Source organism: Nesoenas mayeri, assembly GCF_963082525.1.
Source record: "Nesoenas mayeri genome assembly, chromosome: 1".
Classification (NCBI taxonomy): Eukaryota; Metazoa; Chordata; class Aves; order Columbiformes; family Columbidae; genus Nesoenas; species Nesoenas mayeri.
The window spans coordinates 147,261,587-147,281,347 of NC_137541.1; the positions used below are offsets into that span (position 1 = coordinate 147,261,587).

At 39.5% G+C, this 19,761-nt stretch overlaps 1 protein-coding gene across 1 annotated transcript in view; it reads left to right on the plus strand.

Moving 5' to 3' along the window:
• SLC9A2 (solute carrier family 9 member A2) overlaps positions 1-17,467 on the plus strand; it is a gene marked incomplete at both ends in the record, with an annotated part of 32,030 nt that extends 14,563 nt beyond the window's left edge. Inside the window, 9 exons of the mRNA XM_080348995.1 lie at positions 3,652-3,869; positions 5,186-5,388; positions 8,199-8,288; positions 9,595-9,665; positions 11,156-11,317; positions 11,906-12,002; positions 12,902-13,033; positions 14,910-15,000; positions 17,097-17,467. Coding sequence (XP_080205121.1) covers positions 3,652-3,869; positions 5,186-5,388; positions 8,199-8,288; positions 9,595-9,665; positions 11,156-11,317; positions 11,906-12,002; positions 12,902-13,033; positions 14,910-15,000; positions 17,097-17,467 — 1,435 coding nt within the window. The remainder of the gene's footprint in view (positions 1-3,651; positions 3,870-5,185; positions 5,389-8,198; positions 8,289-9,594; positions 9,666-11,155; positions 11,318-11,905; positions 12,003-12,901; positions 13,034-14,909; positions 15,001-17,096) is intronic.
• Positions 17,468-19,761: the final 2,294 nt, after the last annotated feature.

Genomic DNA, 19,761 nt, shown 5'->3' on the forward strand with positions numbered 1-19,761 from the left:
AGTCCTGTTCAGAAGGAAGCAGCTTCTACTGTAATTAGTGCCAGGCTTGAATCAGAAGCACGGGTTTAAAATGTACAGATGTGAATCTGAACTTTATTTGCTTCCTTCCATTTCTAGCTATAAAGCTGCATTTTCTGCTTACTAATTTCTCATAAAGGCTGTGAAGCAGCAGAACTATTAGTATGTGTTTCTCTTTTTTTGCAACAGTGAGTTAGCAGGCTGAAAGGAACAAACATTGAAACTACTGTAAATTTAGTAGGTCAAGGAAACTTGAGGATTGAACCCAGTGGCCTAGTTTATTGCAGTCATGACAGAAACCGTGCTGTTTGTACAGGAGGACTTTTATTCTTCAAAAGCACAGAAGTCTGCAGGCTAATTGTAATTAACTGTTTTTTCCCTCCCCTTCTTGAACAAGACAGCTACCTTAGGTCACAGAAGTGGAAGCCAGAATTAATGCATGTGGATAAGAAATGTAAAATAAAACATACCTAAGCTTTTGCTTTGATTATGGTGACAGTAAAAGTTTAGTTTGGAAAGAACATATAATGATATACATAAAATCTTGCATATTTAAAGAAACTGATTTTATGTTAGAAGCTAGCACTCTACTGCCTTATCATTTTCAAATTAAGGACACTTCAACAGTTTTGGTTTTTTTCTAATGTAAATAAGTACTCTGAAGAGATACCAGATCTAGTGAGCAGTGATTAGCTGTGGAATATTACTTAGCTGAAGAGTAAAAAATAATGTACAGCACTATTTGTTATACTGATGAATCAACTCATCAGTTAGTTGACACTAATTGAATCAATGCAAAATGTGACTGAAAATAAAATTAAGAGTGTCGTCCCTTTAAATTCTAGTGGTTAAGCATGGTAGGTGTTTTAAATTACAGCTTGCAAAGATCCTGATTAATCTGGTGACAGATTCTTATCAGACATCTATTTACAGCGTCTCCATTACCTCAGGATCCAAAAACAAACTGTGTCCTTTCCAGAGCATGCTTCCCCACCGCCCAAGCTGCAAGGCTTTCCTAAATGACTATAATAATGAAAACTATTTATTTTAAGAGGGTAGTAAATAATACTGAGTGTATTGTTGTGTCTTTGGTGCAGACTTGCCAGCCCTGATGCTTTGAGCAGAAAGCTGCATCTTTGAGACTCTGAAGGGATTGTGGCTCTGGAAATGGCTGTTGTGCAGCCTAACAACTGCGTTCTTCCTATATTGCATTTGCTGCCCCTGCACTTGCCAGCTCTACTGGTTTTGTTATTGGCTGGAAGTAGCTGTGGTGCATTGGACTTGTTGCACTTGTGTAGATAAGCAGGACATGCATAGGAAAGCTGTCACAACCCATGACATAACCAGAGAGCAGCCTCTGGCTTGTGAAGAGCTGGTTTGCCACGGACTATGAGAGTTCTGGAGCGATGAAGGTGTTAAGCAGACTTGAGACGCTTCGTCATGTATACTTTTGAGGTTGGTCACCAGAACTATGTGCAAACCGAAGAACCTGGGAATATTTGACAGTTTCTGGGCTTGGGCATATGTCCCAGCCAGGTCATCCCTCCTTGTCAGGACAAACTCCATGGATGGCCCAAGTCCTCTCCCACTTTTTTCCTGAGATATGTAGGCACATATGTTTGTGTGAGCTATGACAAGTATCCAGACTGGGCAACAGTGAGATCAGAACAAGGAGAGCTGTGAAGAGTATTGGCAATCTGTCAGTATTGGCAAAAATGCAGGACCTCTGTTGTCCCAACCACGTGCTCAAACTGGAAATGTTACTTAAACCTCTGAGTGTTGCAGGGAGGAAGTTTGTGAAATCTGTATAATTTCTTCCACAGTAGATCCCATGTAACCATGATGCGCTCTGCTTCCCACACAGTGTGCTTCTCTTGGGCCACAGAGTATCTTTCTGTTCAAGACTGTGGTGAAATCAGCTGATGAGAGAGATGACAATTATGTCACTACTAAATGCAGATGGGGTTGTGGGATAATTTTAGTAAAGCTTTCCTTCCTCATAGTCTTGGAGTCTGCTTAGGGTTAGAACTAGTTTTTGCATGACAATGGCCATTTTATTTTGAGCTGACTAGTTCTGCTTCTCTATCACCAAGTGCAGGTGAACAAAAATGCAGGGTGAAGGCTAGGGTAGGTGCACTGCTTTGCTAGCAAAGCCTCTCCACTTGTATTTGTAAGCCACTACCTGCCCCATTGGTTGCATCTGTCCCCACATCAGACCCTCTTCCTTGGGTTTTATTCAGCCTAATGTGCTTGCAGGAGCTGTTCTGCTTGACAGAGGTCAGCAAAGTACACTGTGTCCTCTCCCAGTGTCCACATGTCCTCCCAGATTTGTCCCTCAGAAGTAATGCTGCCAGTCACGCTGGGGTTGTGGATGTGTTGGTGAGGTCAGAGATCTACCATATTTCAGATCTTGGCTGTGGTCATCCAAAGTAGGCTGTGCTAGCTCTGCGTAAGATAAGATAACATCAGTTCAAAACTAACTTTAGTTAATGAAGAGAAACATGTTCAGAGTTCGCCAGTGACTACAGCCTCAGCTGCTGCTATGGACACCCTCTTGCAAAAAGCTAAGAAAGTTTACTATGCAAAGGTCCTTTTGAAGTAACTGCTGCTCCTGTGATTCCTCTTTCTGCTTTGCAAAAAAAATTTTTAATCTGTTCTTTTCTAAGAAAGAACCTAGACATGCGTGTTCATAATGTCAGTGAGCTTTTTTTGAGCTCTCCCTAGGTCTGCTTTTCCATTCACACTCACAACCAGGAATATTTGAGTTGTTCATAGGTGGGGCTCTTGGCTTAAAGGCAGAAGGCTTTCTGCAGTGGCATCTCCATAAGACATTGCACCATAGGCAACTGTACCAAGCAAGTGATGTACAGCCAGTTATGTCATTCTTTGCTCTTCTTCCTGCTGATTAAGAAACTCTGTTTACTAACACAGGCTCAGAGCATGAACACACAGGTGTACTTATGATAAGCCTTGTCTGTTCTCTCATGGATCAGCCTAGATGCCCATTTCATTCATTAGTAGGGGTTTTAAATATGCAACTACACCATCATTTCTGGTGGTGTTTTTTCTCCTATTTGACCCTATGCACAGGCAAAGCAAGCAGTAGCCTAAAGTGCCAGAGGCTGACAAATTGTCTGTAGCCTTGCTGCTTTTTTGCCTGGAAAGAGGAGCTGGCTACTGTCACTGCCATTGAGGAGCGGAATGGTTTGGTGGGACAACTGCTGGTGAGAAGGGAGGGAAACCCTGTCCCAGAACATGCTGCTGCATCCTGTCTGATGTCCCTGAGCAGCAATAGAAGAGGCAATTCCTGTTTTCCAGGGCTGCCTCTGGCTCCCCTCAGCTCTCCCTCTTTCAAAACACAAAGTTTGAGTGACCCCTGCACAGACGATGTGGATTTAGTATGCGGCAAAATTCTCCATATACCGATGTCTTCTCAGAAAACTCCCCACCGCAGAAACAAGTCTTATGCCCTAAACTTAGGTTCACCCAGTCTGTACATTTGAGATTGGTTATGGAATAAGTTATGCTTTGTAGTTTGATGAGGACTATGGAAAAGAGAATAATATTCTGTAGAAATGAGAGGCTAAAAAAACAGTCAAGACAGTTAAATACAGGGTAATGTTTGTCTTTCAGGATTACAGCTTGTGCCATGACCATGAATAAATATGTGGAAGAAAATGTTTCTCAAAAATCCTATACAACAATAAAGTATTTCATGAAGATGCTGAGCAGTGTCAGTGAGACTTTAATCTTCATCTTCATGGGAGTGTCTACAGTTGGGAAGAACCATGAGTGGAACTGGGCCTTCGTTAGCTTCACCCTCCTTTTCTGTTTAATCTGGAGGGCACTGGGTAAGCAAGTCTTGGACTACATGTCAATATTCTTTGCAAGTTAAGCTTTTAAATTCTTCTCAAGTAGAAAATGCCAAAATTTAGACAGAGTCATATTAGCTTGCAGCATGGTCTTCTTATTTGCAGTGTGTCCTAGATAGTAGAGACAGCTTCCACCTTCCCCCCAAATGGAACCCAAAAATCAGTTTAGTCCTGATTCTGTCCATCTAACATCAGAATCAGTCTGCTTGTTAATCAAAGTACATGTATTTAACTAAACATTTACTTACAAAATAAGCAAATTTTGCTTAAAAGAATTAGTAGTTGTACAACAATTAAACAGGTCGTGGTGGGGTTTTTTTAGATTTTTTTTTTTTTAATTTCTATTTGCTAGCTTTGAGATTTTCCCAGTCATTGGCATGGATAGCATCAAAACGGGAAATGCTGTAGTTCAAGTGTTGTTCAGGGACATATTGTGAAGAAAAAGTTCCTATAAGAAACTGCTTGATCCCTCCTGAGTTTGCAGTCGTAGCTATTTTTCTTTTGCCTTGGGAGCTAAATGCAGTTTCGTCTGTAATGATTCAGTCACTCCATGTGCAAAGATGGCTCATGCTCTGATCTGCCTCTGCACCCCTACTTCCAGCTCCCAAATCTCCTTCCAGTGCAGAGATCTGGATTATTTTGCCTCCTGCACCTGCAAACCCACAATTAATATCTTATGCTGAAAAGCAGTCAGGCAGCCTGACTGCCCCCCAGCTCATGGCTCCCAAGCTCCCTTCACCTGCCTTTATACCTTTGGTCCAGTCTGCCATGTCCCTGAAGCTTTTGCCTTTGGGACACCAGCATGCACTGACATCTTCTCCCTCCATCCCCAGTCCTGCATCCTTCCTGTCTGTGCAAGTAAAGCTAAATGAGCGAGTAAGAGTCTGCAGGATTCAAAGCACAGATCGATGAAGGTGACAAGGCAAAGCATTCAAAAGCACCTCAAATCCTATTAAAAAAAATTAGAAGTCTTGTTCTCTACTGACACAGAGAATTATTGCTGTTTTAGAGGTGTGGAGTCTATCAGATAGCTGGCTTGTGGAGATCAGTTAGCTGCTTCAGGTCCTAAATGCATCAGACCTGAGGTGGTTAAGATTACACTCCTTAGTCATTTTAAATTTTTCTTCCATGGTGTTTTCAAGCTGCTAAGTAACATTTCATTTCTTTGGTAGTATATAGGTAAGAAGTAATTAAAAGTGTTTTAAAACAAATATTATCATTATGGGGAATTTGTGTGTAATTTAATTTCCCTTTTTTTTTTCCTTTCTCCCTGTATTTCTTCTTTTTACCCTCAGGTGTTTTTGTTTTGACTCAGATCATTAATGTGTTCCGGACAATTCCTCTCACTTTTAAGGACCAATTTATTATCGCCTATGGAGGCCTCCGAGGAGCTATTTGTTTTTCACTTGTGTTTCTGCTTCCGCCTACTGTATTTCCCAGGAAGAAATTGTTCATCACTGCTGTTATCGTGGTGATATTCTTTACTGTTTTCATTCAGGTAATGCTTTTCCTCTTCTGGACTTCTCCTTTCTCAGGTTGTAAATAAGCAGTGGGTAGAAAAACAAATGTCCTAACCTACTAGAAGAAATATACTTGAAGGTACTCCCCATTGTCATAGTTTAAAAAAAATGCTATGCAAACTGCAGACAGGTAGAGAGAAGTATGCCATATAATAAGTACTCATGCTAACATATAAGTAGTATTAAGCATTTAAGACCTAGTGAGGTTGGAGTAGAGATAAAAGATAATCTGGGTACAGCTCCAGCACTAATTCCTTGTTAGAGTAGTTTATGTTGTGCATTTACTCAGGAGTTCAGTGTTGGATACAGTGCACAGTGAGCAGGGGATGGAAGACACCGAGGGCACTGAGAAGTGAAGTGTTTGAGTCTGGGCGTAGGGCAGTGATGCTGCAAGCCAGCTGGACATCCATCCAAAAGCACTAGGTGTGCAGAAGAACATGAAGAACTTGTCTCTGGTGGCAACCTGGCCATGGAGGCCTGGCCGAGTGATCAAGAGAGTGGGAAGTGACTGAAAGCAGCAAGATGTAGAGGTGGCCGAGCCCCTCAAATAAACGTGTCAGACTAGGCATTATCCAGAGTGGTGAGAGAGATGTGAGAGGCTAGTATATGGAATTTCAGGTCTGTAGGAAAAAAATATTTTTTAGCCTGTCTTTTCCATGGATAAAGGTGCCATGGGAAGTAGCGAGTATCTGTGCTCATGCTTGGGAAAGGAGAGAAATGTGGCTGGAGCAGCTGGAGGTCAGGTAGTTTACCTTAACATGTAAGCTGTGAAAATGGATTTTGAAGAATGGATTAATTTAAAATATGGAGGTAAATGGAATGTGTTATGAAATGCAACGTGGTTTACTAAATGGAAACCTGAGATCATTCTTTGATATGGAAATTTATTTTCTAGAGTAAGCTCCTCTAACTGGACTATTGTAAAATCTTTGGGGCAGGGGGCTACGTAGGCAGTTGTTAGCTTAAATGCTTGTTAAACTGAGGCTTAGATTGACATTAGAATGATTGTAAAGTGAATGAGGAAGAAGCTGACAGTTTCTCCTATAGAGGGAAATAGAAGCATATGGTCCTTTGGGTCAGAAAGGATCGCTGAGTGTCTCTGGTCCAACCCTGTGCCCAAAGCAAGGTCACCTTCAAAGATAGATCGTGTTGCTCAGGACCATGTCAAGTTCAGGACCAAGTCCTGAATATCTCAATGGATGGAAATTCTGCAGCCTCTCTGGGCACCTATTCCAGCATTCGACCACTCTGGTCAGATAATAGGCTGATGAGATGCTCTTAATGTAACTCCTCCAGTATGGTTCCTGGGGATAGTTTTTTGGTTTAATATTCTCATTATTGACTGTGGCTCTCAAAGGTGTTCTCAGGGTGACAGTGAACGGGGTATCATGTAGAGAGATGAAAATAACTGAGGGCAAATACAATAAACAGAATGAAATTTAATAGTAATAAGTGCAAAAGTGTTCTCACTAGGATTTTTTTTACTAGAGATTTGTCTTATGAAATGGGAGCCTTTCATGTGGAAAAAATAGAAAGGGGAAAAGGCACAGGTGTCCTAGTTGATAACAGAGTAGAGTTTAAGCCACTAGTGCAGTGGGGACAGAAGAAAGTTAAATCTGATCTCAAGACATCCTGAGACAGGTATTTCCATCAGAGAATAGTGCCATATTCTGGAGTGATCATGGGACTGGCAAGCCTGTCATGTGAAAGGACCAGGATGCCTTTGCCTTAGCAAAATGAAGAGGGAATATAATTACTGTTTATATGAAGGAGTGAACACCAGAGAAGGAGGAACACTGTTTAAACTAAAAAGACAAATGTTGGCACAAGAACAAAGTGGTACAAAGTGACCATGATGCAATTAAGAAGCAGCTTTATAATTATCACAACAATGAGGTTCAGGATGAATGTTCCAGTATGAGCAATGGGGCAAAGAAACCCAACTACTTTTAAGATAAAGCTTGATTCATCTATGAAGAGAAATATGTGACCTGGTTGTCAGTGATCGTACAGACTGATCTCAACACCATGAGAGATTCATTCCTCTCCCTGTGCCAGTGCGTCTGTACAAATAAACAAATGATGTCAATTCTTCCACAAATAATTGTTTAAAACCATTATATCATTCAGGAACAGCCAAAACTTCTTGTTCTTTCTCTGAGAATAGTCAGGCAAGGACACATATTTACGAAGGTCATAGTGTCACGAGCTTGACTAGCGATTTTAGTGCTACTGTTAACACATCTTTGAGTACCTGTTTTGGAAGTAATCACTAAAAAAGAAGACTTTATATGTTTGCTTTGGAATGATGGTGGATCTGTTTATTAATTCAGAAAACAAGTGTTGTGGGTTTTTTTGGGGTTTTGTTGTTGTTGTTGTTGTTGTTGTTTTTTAATACATAACAGGACTGAAAAAAAAGTTTAAAAATCCTGTGGATGGGATAAGTGACTTATTCCTGATGGGGTTTGTCAGGTTGCCCCTATTGGACCTCCAAGCTCTAGGGAGCCCCTTCCTTCTGTTGCATTAGTGGAGTCTGTGTGCTGACAAGGACTTCATAGCTAAGTGCAACACCTGCTAATCACAAGAGTGAATTCACTGTTGTAATTATTGTGTCAGGCTGGATTTTGGGGTCAGGAAGGCGAAGGGGTATCCAGAGCTAACAAGGTATCCACAGCCATTTTCAATGCTCTGACAGAAACAGAAAAGACTGAAAGGCTTGTTTGTTTTCTTTATGTTTATGGAAAAAAAACCACGCAGAACTATTTGCCTTTTTTTTTTTTCTTCACAGGGAATAACAATTCGCCCACTGGTGGAGTTTCTTGATGTCAAAAGGTCAAATAAAAAGCAGCCTGCTGTCAGTGAAGAAATTTATAACCGGGTATGTTGCAGCTTCACTGTCACAAATGAAACCCTTGTATAAATGAAATTCCTAGTGGCTTTCAGTAAGACAAGGATTCAGCACACACTCTTCAGGAAGGCACACACTCTTTTAGATTTCTTTTTGATAGCTGTTACAAGCACAATAACTGTAGAGTTTATATTTAACCTTTGGCAATTACCAAAATTAGCATTATTACATATAATTATTTTGGAATCTTAACTTTCTTAATTGTTCATCTCTTGAGGAAAATTATCCTTTTGTAGTTTGTTTCACATATGAGATATGTGTTATTTTAGAACTTGGCTACATTAGGAAACCTTTGCCAATTTAATTATATTACATTTGAGGAAGTCTAATTAAACAAATGCAAATTCCTCTTAAACGCACTCTTAACTTAACTCACATCATCAGCCTCTTTATGGATTTGTATTTGTACATGTATATATCTAATTATTGCAGTTTATTAGCCATGCATATTCTTGAATGTATTTCTCTTGCAGCATAACTGTGGCAGGTGGCTTGAAATTCCAAAGATGAGGAATAATAAGGGCCACATTCAGCAAGGAAGTCAAACTAAGCATCTAAAAGTCCATCCTTTTAGAGCTTATCCTTTGGACATATCTACCAGGATTTCCCCCTGAGTTTGAGAGACCCCTACTATGGTACTTCAGTTAAGAACAAATGAGCTGTGTTTGGGGATCACGAGAGAACCTGGCTGAACTGATTCACTCTTTTGTAATTCCTAATAGGCCGAGGAACAGTGTGTTTCTAATACTAGATGATTAGGGTGCTTCGAGGTGAGGCTACACCGTAGTTCCTTAAAATAGGAGCTCAGGACCTGATACTAGATATCTCAGCTCTGTCCTGTGCATACCGAGGGGTCGATGCTGATGTGGGGAGCTGCTGCCCACTCAGGCTCTCTCCTCCACAAAGTCATATCTGGTTCACTGTGATGCCTGGGGAAGTCCCTGGAGAAGTCCTAAGCATAGCCATGAGTGGTTAGGGAATTTAAAAGAAGTGGAAATATGGGAAGAACCTTCAGATTCAGGCAGGTGCTCAGCGAGATTGACATTGAGGAAATTAACAACTAACTTCTGTCCTTTTGGGGCTGAGCTAAAGGAGCTCCAGGGGACCAAAACAGAGTCTGTCTCAGTTTGATTAGACTCCATTTAGTTAAACTGAAGCTTCACACTGAATTTTGACTAGATATTTCTATTTTGAAGTAACTTAGAAACTAATATAAATAAGAGCAAGCCAAGTGATGTCTATAAGTTTGTGTAATGAACCATCATTTCTCCTTCAGTTCTTTGACCACGTGAAGACTGGAATTGAAGATGTGTGTGGACACTGGGGTCACAACTTTTGGAGAGATAAGTAAGAATAGCATTTAAATCTCTTTTATATAGGAAAGGCTGAACTGGCTCAGCAGCAGCGAGCAAAAGTTGTTGGGCATCATATTTCATTTTCAGCACTTTATTCTTGAAAGTGGATGGTTGTTTTTAGAACGTGTGGGTTACAAAGGCAAAGCAGCAAAACAATGTCTTTTTACTAAACCACAAGCAAGTAGAACAAAATCACCAGCTGGGAAGTAATGCAGCCCTCTGATCCCAGGGTACAGGATTGTACTTTCTGAGGGTGTGTATCATCATCATCCCCATCTTCCTGACTGTTTCAGAGCATTTCCTCTATGTCTGCTGAGCCTTTCATCCCACCTGGCTTTCCTCCTGCAAATTGTACATCTCTCTGGTGTTAACTGAAGGGTTAGTTCTGTATTTGATGGGAAATATACAAAAGCTTTGGGGCTTTCTCTAGAAACATCAAGGCACTAGCTGGCGTGAGGTGCATGGGAGATCATGATGGCAGGCAGCTCCACATTTCATGATGGTATTGTTTAAGACTGAGTGTCAGTTAAGTAGATTACCACTGGCAATATGTGAATAATTCATGTTTTCAGTTTAGCTGCTGAATCTTCATCATCACTGGTTTGGATCTGATGCCTTTTTCTCAGCAGCACATTCTTTTACACCCAAATCCTTTAGACTCAGAGCATGGGCATTGCTCACCTGTGTTCTAGTCGCTGCTCCAACAGGAATTTAAGTGTTTTCTACAAAGAGGAACAGCACCAGCAGGAAGGGCTGAAAACAGCCCTCTCCCTATGACTTGGGTGCATGACAGTGAGAACACTCTTCTGACACATGAATGACATGGAGACAACTTTCCTTTATTCATCCTGGTTCTTCTCCAGTCTGTGTGAGAATTTTAACAGTGTATGGAGCAAAGGAGAGAGTCCTACCTCTTCATGACCTTCAGAAATATTTTTTACCCAAATTCAAGATTAATTTCAGAATGGCTGGAGTGCAAAATATTTTCTAACAAACAAAATCACCCCGGCTATAATCAATATTTTTTCACTAAACGTCCAAGAGGGTTGCAGTTGCTTCAGAGGAAAGGAGAAATTCCAGAGTTTTAAAACAGTAAGCTAAAATTTCAAAGAAAAAAGCAGCCAGTGCAGATTTAGACTTTTTATTTATTATTACAGTAAATATTTAATGTTCTCTTTGTCACAATGAAAATGGAGAATTAAAAATAATATTGTCTAATAACACAGAATACCTAAAAGTGAAAAGTTACTGTTAGGGAGACTGTCGATTAATGTATTAACCAAAACATAGCTTAAGTCTGTCTATCTGAAGAAAATATGAACTTGACCCTTTATTGTGTTACTCAGCAGAAGCTTTTTAATATGAACAGACAAATTCTGAGGGAATAAACTCCTTTGCAATTGCCTTAGCTACGGTATATTGGCTTTTCTTAACTATGCTCAGTAAAAATTAACTGGTTGGGTTGTTTTGCCTTATGTATAGGTTTAAAAAGTTTGACAATAAATACCTGCGAAGACTTCTAATCCGGGAGAACCAGCCCAAATCCAGCATTGTTTCTTTATACAAGAAGCTGGAAATAAAACATGCCATTGAGATGGCAGAGAGTGGAATGATAAGCAAGGTCCCTTCATCAGTGTCTCTCAGGTAAGCAAGTGATGCCAGCATGACCGAGAATTTCGCCTGGGTCACGTAATTTATTTCCCAGCCCAGGCTGTGGGCAGGTTAAACACTTTGACTTAGGACATTTTGTGTCCAAATGTGACCTGAACAGTAAGAGGACACAAACCAAGAGCATTTTACTTGCAGCTCACACACAAAGTGCTCGGTGAGCTGTGCTTGTCTGGAGCGTGTGTTTTTTATAAGGGCAACTGCTCATGGGAACACTGATTTGCCATGTAGAGCAGAGCTGGATTTGAACCAGTGTCTGCACATCTGCTGCGAAGCCTGAGGGGCATTTTCAAAAGTACCTTAATGAAATTTACAATTTAATGTAATCTACATCAAATTTTGGAGGCTGAGTTTTGAGCCTTACCACTGACTCAAATGAGATTAAGGTTTCATTCCTACACGTTACATTTTTACCTGTTCCTCTGTTGATTTGAAATGTTGTTTTGAAATGTGTTTCCAACACCAACAAAGGAAATAGTTCAAATGTAATTCCCAATCATAAAAATAATAACATTCTTTCTGTCTCTCTCTTTCCTCTATTTTCTGTGTTTTATTCTGCCACAGTGAATATCATGAAGGAAAAATAAAGCCACTTTCACCCGCTGAAATGGAAAACATGCGAGAAATATTAACCAAGAATCTCTACCAAATACGACATCGAGTAAGGATGAAGTTTTGCCTACTTAGATACCCCACTACTCTTTGAATATACTGATTATCTTCCTAACATATCTTCGGGCTAGTGCAGCATCTACTGTAACATAGCATCATAATTAATGTTGTTATTTACTTCTGTTGCCTGTGAATCCATATCCTATCACATGTACAGAAACATTTTCATAGTCCTTTATGTAAATAGCTTCCTTGATCTTATACTATGGATAAAGATTAATGTTTTTGTTTTATATTATCTGCAATATACTTTAAAAAGATCATCAGTTCAAATTCAACCCAACATTGTCTCACTTATATTAGTATTTTGGTCACTTCATGATATGGGATTAGATTTCCCATTTGCCTCCAGTTGTGAAGTTGTTTGTATTAAAAGCAGAGGTGATGAGCTGGAAAAACAGTGAAATAAAAGCAAAAGGACATTTCATATTTACTCTCCTGTGGCTAAGTAATTTGAATGTCTCAGCCCTTGGAAAACCTTCAAAAGTGGAGCAAGCTTCAGCTTGCTGGAGGTAAAGATGACTTCCCCCTAGGTGATTCATCTTATCACTTTCAAATATGTGTCCTCTGTTGACGTATTGACTGAGTTAGTACAATGTAGGGGTAAACACTGTGTTAAGCCAGCTTTTTCCAATTTATCTTTCATAATAAACATCAGCAGGTTAAAAAAAAAAAAAAAGGCAAGTGCTTGTGAAGTAAATGAATAAAAAAAAATATTGGCATAATTACTGCCCTTGTTCTTAATCATCTTTGATATGATTTTGTTCAGAAGGATTTATGATGCTTATTAAAACATTAAAGCAGAAAGACTGCTTTGCACTGTGCTTATAGTTCAGCACATTTGACATTGTGCTTTTCAGAGTCTTAACTACTGCTTTTACATTTCAGACAATGTCATATAACCGACATAGCTTGGCTGCAGATGCAAATGAAAAGCAGGCCAAAGAAATTCTCATTCGTCGCCGGCACAGCCTTAGGGAGAGCCTGAGGAAAACTAACAGCCTGTCAAGAGAAAGACCGGTACTTACATTTTAGTTATTTTACAGAAATCAGTTCTTTGTAGCTAAATGTCATGCAGAAAAAAATCTTCTGAAATGCAGAAAAAGATAAATCCTGAATTTGGAAGACATCTGCACATCAAATGTTACACACACCTTGAATTGCACACATGGACCTCTTAATTCATGTTGACCCCTTCAGGAAAGCTTCAGTCTTGTAGTGGGGGTGGGATCTGCTGCCACAATTTTATCTTGGAGGGGCTGAACAGGCTCCGTACAGAATTTACTTCTAATAGATGGTCAATATTTTCATGAAGTGTGAATGATCGAGGTAAAAAGTTACTTTGAGACAGGCAGACTACTTACAATATGCTTCAAATTTGGGAAAGAGGAGAGCTTTTGATCAAGTCAGTAAGGATGAGCTCTTAATTTGAAAAATGTTGTGGGTCCTTTAATATTCATGAAATGTAGTCAGGACTTCAGGTTTTGAGCCAGAATAGGAAAAACCCCTCCACCTACAAGAAACATCATGGCGTGATGACATTTGGCTCTCTGAGGCAATCCTGCAATACCTTCCTTATAAACTTTGGACCATATTTGACAGACATGCTGATTCAGCAGGAAAGCTGATCCCCCAAATCATCTTCCTATTTTAGGTACTGGGGAAATTACCCATCCTATAAATATGCATTTTCATGTTACATGAATACTTAGGGACTGCTGCCTTCATTGATACAGTTGTCCTTCAGCAGCTGAAGCTGGAATGGTGTCTCCAATAAGTGCTATATCTCATTTGTGATCATTACCACAGTTACTGTGCCATTAACTCTGTCAATGAATCTGTCCCTGAATTATTTTTACCCTCTCAAGCACAGTTATATATGTTGTCTTTGTCATACAAATAACTTATTTACTAGGTGCAATAATGAAGAGACTTTGCGGGATTGAGACTTTTTTGGGGCAGGGGAACAGGGTGTCTGACAGCTTTTTAAAATGCACGGGCTGTGATTTTAAAAATAATTATCCTTGGGTAAATTCACCATAGAGGGCAGCATAGTGGTCCTGAGCAGCACAAAAATATCCGAAGAGGAAAAATGTCTCATGGAAAATTAATTTCCTATCAGGTTCCCTTTCAGTGTGCAACAGTGAATGGTACAAGCAGGGGAGAGCTGGTAGACTGTAAAGGTTTTAAAAAATCTTTGTAACAAGTGTAAGAAAGGATGCCCTTGAGAAATGTTTGAATTTTAAAGAAAAGCAACCTGTTCTGGAAAGTACCTCTCATGTTCCAGGAAGTGTGAGGTGTGCTCTGCACCCAGGACCTTTAGAGCTTAGTCCTGGGAAAACAAGGATTTTATGCCCTGAACTGGTAAATCATCACACTGGTGCCTAACTTCCCCAGCAACTTCAGCGTGACTAGTCAACTGTATAAAGTCACTTATATGTATAAAGTGCTTGCAAGATCAGAATACAAATTAGTTCATGTGCCCGAGCTTCAGTCACAAGCAAATTTTTGCAGCTGACTAATGAGAAGTTCCAAACTGGAGCTGCATGAAGTGATGCTTGCAGAGTTTGCCTTCCTTAGGAAAACCTGTACAGGTAAGGTTGAGGTTAGAGAGCTTACATTTTTTAATTTTGATTTTAGAGGCCATATCACTAGGCTTTCCTTTGATTAAGCTGCCTGAGATTACTCAGTCTTTACCTTTGTTAGCACAGACCTCAGCCATCAATAAGCGTTAACTTGAGTGTGTAGTAAAAGATCACGTATTAGCTAATCCCAAACTACTCTCCAGCCTTTTAGCTACATAAGCTCATTCCAGTCTCAGTTGTATATCTTAAAATACATTATGCAAGTACTTCAGTCTGCAGTGACTTAACATTTCTTACATTTCTTTGCACAGGCTCCTGCAAATACAAAAAGATTTCTTTCACTTCCTAAAAACACTAAACTCCCAGAGAAATTACGAGTGAGAAATAAAACATCTTCCAGAGGTAATGGAAACGTTTCTGCTGTCTCTTACTGTGCTGCCCTAATATTGCCAATGTAGAAGGAATTTCTAGGGATGATGTACAGAAATCAGCATGTTCATTTTCAAATAGCTGTTAAATGTTTTATGTTTACGTACTTTCATTCTAGAGTTAATACCTTCATAGCATATTTCAAGGTGTTGGATATTTATCAGGAGTCTTACAGCATTAAAAGCAATGGGTCCGAAAGCAGTTATTTGAGTGTAGAGAAACATCCCAGCAAGAGAGTCTCATGGGGCTTTTCCAGTTCAAATGCTGAAGCGGCGCAATCATCACAGCACATCTCCTGGTGTGACCAAGCAGCAGCCTTAAATGCTTCTGCACCAGAAACATCGCCATGGCTCATTCTGTTTGTCTTTGTTCCATATTGTCCATATCCCCCTCTTGGTTTACATGGTTTCTTTTTCCTTTGGGGTCAGGGTAGAGGACACTGCCCTGAAAACCAAACCACAGAGGAAAGTGAGGACATCTGATTTATAGATTTTATGAAGAACTTCTCAAAATACTGTGGTTTACAACCAAAATGTCAATTATTTTTCTGCCTGATCTCACAAATGTTTCATACTGGAGTTCTTGAATTCTAAATAAACAAACAAAAATCTGGAGGAAGACAACCATTTGATGTGAAAACTTTGTCCAGTTCTATATACTAATTTGATTATTACCTTCCCATGCTCAGGAGCATTCTCTTTTGTACCAAGCAGCCATCCAGGTCTCTTCTTGGGAAGATTAAATCTCTGCACAATCACTAAAATGTCCTGATCCCCATCCCAATTAGTTTCCTACTCTTCCAAATCAATTCAGCAATAGACAATGGTTTTGTTTGTTAATAATTATGTCTTTGCTCTCTTGAATGTAGGATCCCTTTTATTCTGTAGTTACATTTGCAGAGGTCACCTACTGTCACCTAGAATTAAAGAGAAAATGTGCCTCCAGATTATTCAATTGTCAAAAGATATATTATTTGACATATTTTGGGGGGGGAAGCCTGAAAACACAGTCTGATGAAGACCTTCCTTGACATATAATTATCTGGGTGAATGGACAATTATGTGGTAATACATTTTGGTGACTCCTTCCTCACCTTTTTAAAAGAAATAACATTCAGGCTACTAATGGAAGTTGTTCTTATGACAGTTGAACAGTAAACAATTATTTTTTTAAATATATTTAAAACATTGAATCTGACTTAGCTCTAAGAACAAATCTGAGTAATTCATAAATGATTATTAAAATTATTATCAAATGACAGAAGTGTGCTAATTTTGATTAAGACATTACTCAATTTGTGGAAGTCTGTTGGGGAAAGTGTATGCACATCCAGAATGTATGTATACACCCAGAATGTGTATGTATACACATCTGGAATGTTTCCAGCGTTGTTTACCTGGTAGCGAACATTTAAGAGTATTCCGTGAATGATTATGCCAGCTTTCCCTTGACCATCTTCTACCCTGCTGTGAGGGACAGAAGGAGCCTGCAGCACTTGCAACCTGTGAAGATTGCCCTGTGGATTTTCTTTGATATCTGACATTCAAGAGTATTAAGGATGGGACGTTTCCTCCCATCTGTTCATTGACCTTGGGAGATCCTTTGCCTGGGGAAGTATTGACACTCCATTTCCAAAGTCAAGTTTCTAGAGCCCCTCAGATTAGATTCCATGGGAAGTGAGGGTAAGAAATCTCATTTCTCTATGCTACTTGGAAATCAGCAGGAACTACAGCCCAAGTAGCTCAGAGAGAGGCAGGTTTTTCTAAATCCAAAGGCAGAACTGGGGAAATGGCAACTCCAATGGCATGCCACTCAGTGATTTAGGAGCAGCTGAGTGAGGGCTTTCTAAAAATCACAGTTTTTAGGGGAGGGGTGTTTGTAAGTCATATCTATCCTTGTTCCTGGCAGAGTTAAGTGTCTATTACTGGACCTAATCAGAAGACACTGAATTTAGGAACCACAGGGAAACTTTCCTCTATGTCTGCTAGTGCTCAGTCTGCTGTTATTCAGATATTCCTGAAACAGTAATATTCTGCACCTAAAATTTTAATTTTGTTTTCAATTAACAGTGGGTGACAGCAGTGACTCTGAGATGGATGCCGCTACCACGGTGCTCAATCTAAGACCCAGAGCAGGGAAGATCTTGAGAGACCAGAGACTGAGGCAGCAGAGGCCACCACCTGAGTTTAGGGTGGAGTGGAAGAACGAAGTTGACGGGAGCCAGGACGGCCAAGGAGAGCAGCAGGAGCCGAGCACCTTGCCTCAGCCATCCATTGGGTTCAGGCAGCCACTGCTGACAAGACCAAGATTTGGCACTTTGAGCAGGGAAGATTTGACTGCAGACCACGGGTCAGCAAGACCTGTCCCACCACCACGGTTAGTTAGGCAGGCGTCGCAAGGGGAAAGGCAGAGAAATAAGCCTGAGAACGAGCCGTACTGAACGCAGCAAAAAGAGAACTATTGGTAATGAAACGTGGATGTATCGAATGAGGATTCTAAACTTTCTGATCAGACTGTGGGATCCGTTAAAAACAAAACCAAACCAAACCTCAGTGTGGATCTAACCACTTCCATTTGGGTGAAGTCAATGCCATTAACTAAGTGAAAGGAATACTGGAGCAACTGTAAAGATGAAGATATAAAAAAAAAAGAAAACCTCTTTTATAAATAACTTATGCCAATGCTTTAATTACATTATTTCCACTATTAAGATAGGATGGAAATGTGCCTTATCACATCATCTCTTGTGGAACCAAGTCATGCAGGTTCAATACTCAGTTATCCATTGAAAATATTCACTGAAAGTCCAGCGATGAATGGGTTCTTAAAAAAATTCTGTATCATTTCAGATTTTATTTATAACCAAATAATACTTGTTTTAACCAGAGCTTTAATATAAGTAACACTGAAAATTGCACAATGCACCTATCATACAGACATTGTAAGAAGAATAAATGTATTCCTGAAGCCAAATTTGTTCGAAGAGCTGTGGTGCAGAAAAAGCGGGAGAAGGAACAAGCTGTAGACGCAGAATTGCAAATACAGTTTACAGAATGGAGTTGCAACAGAAACAAGACCTGAATTGCTTGAATTTTTGTTTTCTGAAATTTTGGCAGTATGTTACATTTGAAAGGTACTGAGGATTACCAAAGGAAATCTGAATTACCTTGACTGTCACTAACGTCAACAAGAGCTGAGAGCAGCTAGCAGGACATCAGAAGCCCTAAAAAGAGAAAACTTCAAGCGAATAAATGACATTCTTATTCAAAATTGTTTTTTGCACCTTAGTTTCTGGGTTGCAGTACAAACACAGCAGTAGAATAGTTGCAGAGCGCTGCACATGTACAAAGCGAGCAGTCTCCTATTTGAGTCAGGGACCACAGAGACTCAAGAAAGCTCGCTCACTCATGCTTGTGACCCTGGCCAACTTGTTTTGCTTTTGTTTCCTCATCTGTAAAAGGGGAAAGATAATCTTTTCTTTGTCCGAGCTATGCACTCCAAGGAACAAAAATGTTCCATCTAATTTGTTTGTACAGAAAAGTAGCACAGCGGGGCCCTGGAATCAGTTGAAGTCACTGTGCACCTTAATAACACCCATAAGAAACACAGACTTCTTAAGCCCAGCATAAATGGCTGTCATCTGAGAGCATGTGGGAAGGGAGGGTGCATTAAAATAAATAATACTTAACTGTAGCTCTCAGGAATTTGCACTTTCTGTCCCACTTAATTTGTCTTAAGTTTTGAGCTTGCTTTAGCACAAATAGACATTTCAGCACAATGCAGAAATAATTTTCATCCTACTTGTTGCCAGATTGATAACTTTCATTGAAGAATGTACACTGTGAAATCATAACTTCTCTTTTTCATTAGCACATTTCTAAATCTGTGGGCAATAAGATTAATTTTTTTTTATTTAAGCTTGTCTTGAAAGACCTATTAAAATCAGAATTTCCTTTAAAAATCACAGGGTATATTTCTTTCAAAGTTTCGTGGGCGGGGTTAATAAATCGGTTTTATAAATGGGGATTAAGACTATCTTTCTTCTTACAGCTTTTCCAAAATATTTATTTCATGTGTGCATTTGAAATGTTAAACCTTTCTAAACTCTTTTATTGGCACACGTCTTTTAGTCTTTTTCCTCTGTTGCAGTTATGGAAGTTTCTGCTGTGCATCAAATGCAAAGTCTAAGCTGCAGAGGGATGGCAATGTGAAGCCTAGAAATCTCAGTCATCAAATGTTCATGTGAATATCATGATTTTTGTGGAAGGCAGTACTTAGCTATCCTTTAATGATCATCTCTTGTTTGGAAATAAAACTGGGTTCAAATAGAGCCAGCAAGCTTTAAAAACAAATTTGATTTTTTCTTTCAACAGGAAAATATGTTTCATCAGTAAAATCGTCAGCAAGTACTCTGTCACTGCATTATTGGGATCATGTTTGAAATAGAAAAAAGCCTTGAGTTTGAATCTGAATTTTAGTTTTGAAACCATGTCCTCCTTGCAGATCAGACTGTTTACATTAGGTGTTTTATATCAGGCCCATCTGAAATCTGACCAAAGAAATAAATATATGGGAAATGTTGCACATTAATATTTAGTTTACTCACTGCGGAGCTTTCTTTTCCATGTGCTGGTAATGATCAAGCAATTGGCTTGTATCTGGGGAAAGCTGCCTTTTTTTTAATGGTTGACAATTTTCATTTATTTGTTTATTGCACAGTTGTTTTAAATACTG